This window comes from Mandrillus leucophaeus, unplaced genomic scaffold (assembly GCF_000951045.1).
Source record: "Mandrillus leucophaeus isolate KB7577 unplaced genomic scaffold, Mleu.le_1.0 Scaffold1716, whole genome shotgun sequence".
Classification (NCBI taxonomy): domain Eukaryota; kingdom Metazoa; phylum Chordata; class Mammalia; order Primates; family Cercopithecidae; genus Mandrillus; species Mandrillus leucophaeus.
In genome coordinates this window covers 358,545-361,551 of record NW_012101717.1, presented here as the reverse complement: position 1 = coordinate 361,551, position 3,007 = coordinate 358,545, and the positions used below count along the sequence as shown (strand labels likewise).

Below are 3,007 nucleotides of genomic sequence, written 5' to 3'. Positions count from 1 at the left end.
CCCCTCCCATTGGCTCCGCGCCCTTTGATTTACGTGGATACCGCTAGCAACCTCCCAGGCCGGCGCCACTGATTGGTGCAGAGCTACTCCCTCCCCCTCCCCCGGGCTCGGAGTCCTCCTAGCCCTCCTCCTCGTCCCCTTCGCCTCCCGATTCAGATTCCCTCAGTTCTCACCCCCTCCTTCTTCCTCACCCAGGGCCTCCTCCGCCCTCTCTCGGATGGGCCCCGCCCCCCATCTGTCTCCCAGGCAGAGAAGCCGGGCAGGGGGGCGGTCCCGGTGCTCTTACCGACCACAGACACTTGGAAGACTAGGATTGGGGTGGGGGGCGGGGGCAGTGGTGTCCACTTTCTTTTTCCAGTAGGGCTTTAAGATGGGAAAACCGAGGGGTTAAGAGAAAAGTTGGGTCGCACCCAGCCAGCGGGAGTCGGATTTTTATTCACTTAGGGACAAACACACAGTGTGTATCTCTTAAACCTAGAGCCAAGAGCCAGACTTGTTCCCCTGTTCAACTCTCTTTGCATTCCACGGTTGGAGTTTCAGTGCACAAGTGACTCTTGCTCCAGGGTGTGCGGACACTTCTGCCCCAGTAAAGTTCTTCTCCTTCCCCTCTACCCCGCGGCTGGCACAGGCTCTCTTCCTTTTAGCTTCCAGGCCCAATTGTCTCCCAGTCCCTCGGGGAAAGAACCCCGACAGAAGCAGGCTCAGCCGGCGTCGCGGCTTTTAAGTCACTCCTGTGAAGACTCAGAGTGCTTGCTCTGACAGCGTAGCGGTCTGAACTGAAAACAAAACAAAACTCTAAAAGTCTCTGTCAGATTCACACGCCGGCGCGCGCAGTTTTTGGTTTAGAAAACTAGAAGCCTGCGTGGGCTCCGCCTTGTGCGAGGCTGCCGGAGTGCTGGCGAGGGGTGTGCGGCCTCGTGGGGGCGGCGCAGTCGCCAAAGGCCACCTCGGGAAGCGGCGCAGAGGGGCTGCGTGCGCGATTCCCCGCGCTCCTACCGCTGGTGGGTGCAACTTTTCCGTTAGCCCCTTCGAAAGGAGGAAGAGTGTGTGAAGCAAATGGGCTGATGCCAGGGGAACCTTCCTAATCAGTAACTTCTGTGGGCGCTAGCGGGTGGGGTTAGTCTATGTCTTTGGCGCTGGCCAAAGCTTCCAGCTCAGCTTTTAGCAGTGAACTCCAGAGCACGACTATGGGACCATGCACCCGCAGCGCCGCTCTACGGAGCGCGGGCGCGTCGCGCCATCAGTTCCTTAGCCGCCCAGAGCAGGTGCCGCCTGCGAATTTCCGAGCCTGCAAGCCCGGTAGCTAGAACCCGGGCGCCAACCCAGGCTGGAGTGGCGTGACCGCCACGCAGGGCCGGGTGTGTACATGGGCGCTGTAAAGCGAAATCAACAGTTACTGCCGGGAAAGGAATGACAGACCCCAGGGAACCTGGATCGCCTCCCCACCTCTCCCCTGGCTCTATCGCTGGTTTTGCCGGCGGTCGTAGGCTTGAGAGGGCAGCCAAATCAACGCTCAGAGGGAGCATTTTGGGGCCTCTGAGCATCTGAATCCAGACAGCAGACTGGAGCGGGCCAGAAAATTCATCATGACTAACAAGGAGCCATGCTCTTTGGAGAGTGGCTGAGCTGTTTATAAATCACCACGTTGAGCACCCGCCCGGGCAAGACGCTTTGGCTGAGAATTTCCACGTGTCCTGTGTTTATGAGCGTGTGTGTGGGAGAGAAATGGATAGGGGAGGGGCGAGCCCACAGGCCGCCAGCAGGACGGACCTGCACCCCCACAACGCGCGCACCCGCGCGGCGAGGCGAAGCGAGGACACACACAGCGTGTCGCTCCGTCCCAGCGCAAGCGCGGGGCCACTCTGGCCGCGCGCCTGGGGGCTGCTAGGAATCCCATAACTTTGTCCAGCTAGGAAAAAATGAAAAAGTCCGAGCCTCAGCGCGCAGACTCAGTGGCTGGTGCCCGGGGCTCCTCAACCGCGAGCCAAGGGGCTGGGTGGCGGGCAGAACCGCCTTCTCCCTACTTCGGCCCTGCGTCCCCTGTGCTAGGCGCGTGACTTTCCCTGGGCCTTGGGGAGCGCACAGACAGCCCGCCAGTCGCATCTTCTCCTGACACGTCGCGCCTTTCTTTTCTCGGACCTGGTAGCTCAGAGCTCCCACTGACAGAAGAATCCAGCCCTGGGGAAGGGCCGCGTCCGAGTGCTAAGCAGCTCATACTTCTCCCCCACTTTTCTGGGGCAGGCGTCTGCTTTTCTTTGGATTTAATTTCACATTTCTCGAGGGACAAGGCCTTCTGCAGCCCATAGGATGATACACTCGAGAGAAGAATGAAGTTTCCAAATACATCTCCGAGGGAACTAAGGCGGCCTGGCTCTGAATCAATTGAAAAGTTCCTCCTCCTCTTATCTTTCTCTCCACACCCCACCCCACCCCACCCCCCGCCCTCCTCCCCGCAAAGGGCGCTAGTGTGAGAGGACAAGCTTAGGCTGCACGTGTACATCAAAACTTCCTGTCTGCCATAGGACATCACCGGCGATTAATGCTGAGATCCTTCCCACGTTGACTTCCCAGGTCTCCACTCCACCCTCCACCCCGTCTCATTTCGCTGGCGGCCGAGGAGCCGAAACGTTCCCAACAGGGTTTAATATACCCAATAAATCCCCGGGAGTACACAAAGCAATAGCCTACCCAGGGCCTCAGTCTCTGCACCCCACCCCCACCCCCGAGCGCGGCCAATCGCCAGGCGGGCCAGGCTGGGCGCACACCACAGCTCTGAGCACCACCTCCCCACGAGCTACCGCCGCCTCCCCTCCAGGCGCCCGGGGCCCGGTTGGCGCGAATGCCGGGTTCCGAGCACCCTGGGATTCCTGGTCTGCCTCCCAACTTGGCACCTTTTTGGGGCTCCTGAAACCTGAGCTGTCGCAGGTTTTAGGTCCAGTCGGGGGCCTCTCCACTGGTTCCTCCCCCGCCCCGTGCTCTCGGGGCCCATTCTTTGGGCTGACCGTGT

At 60.3% G+C, this 3,007-nt stretch overlaps 1 protein-coding gene across 1 annotated transcript in view; it reads right to left on the bottom strand.

Annotated features, from left to right (window-relative positions):
- The window catches only part of POU3F2 (POU class 3 homeobox 2), a 7,480-nt gene extending 4,953 nt beyond the window's left edge, over positions 1 to 2,527 (bottom strand). Inside the window, exons 1-4 of the mRNA XM_011976950.1 lie at positions 2,084 to 2,527; positions 1,751 to 1,909; positions 1,219 to 1,562; positions 692 to 776 (exon numbers count right to left, since the gene is read on the bottom strand). Of these exons, the coding sequence (XP_011832340.1) occupies positions 692 to 776; positions 1,219 to 1,562; positions 1,751 to 1,909; positions 2,084 to 2,527 (1,032 nt within the window). The remainder of the gene's footprint in view (positions 1 to 691; positions 777 to 1,218; positions 1,563 to 1,750; positions 1,910 to 2,083) is intronic.
- Positions 2,528 to 3,007: the final 480 nt, after the last annotated feature.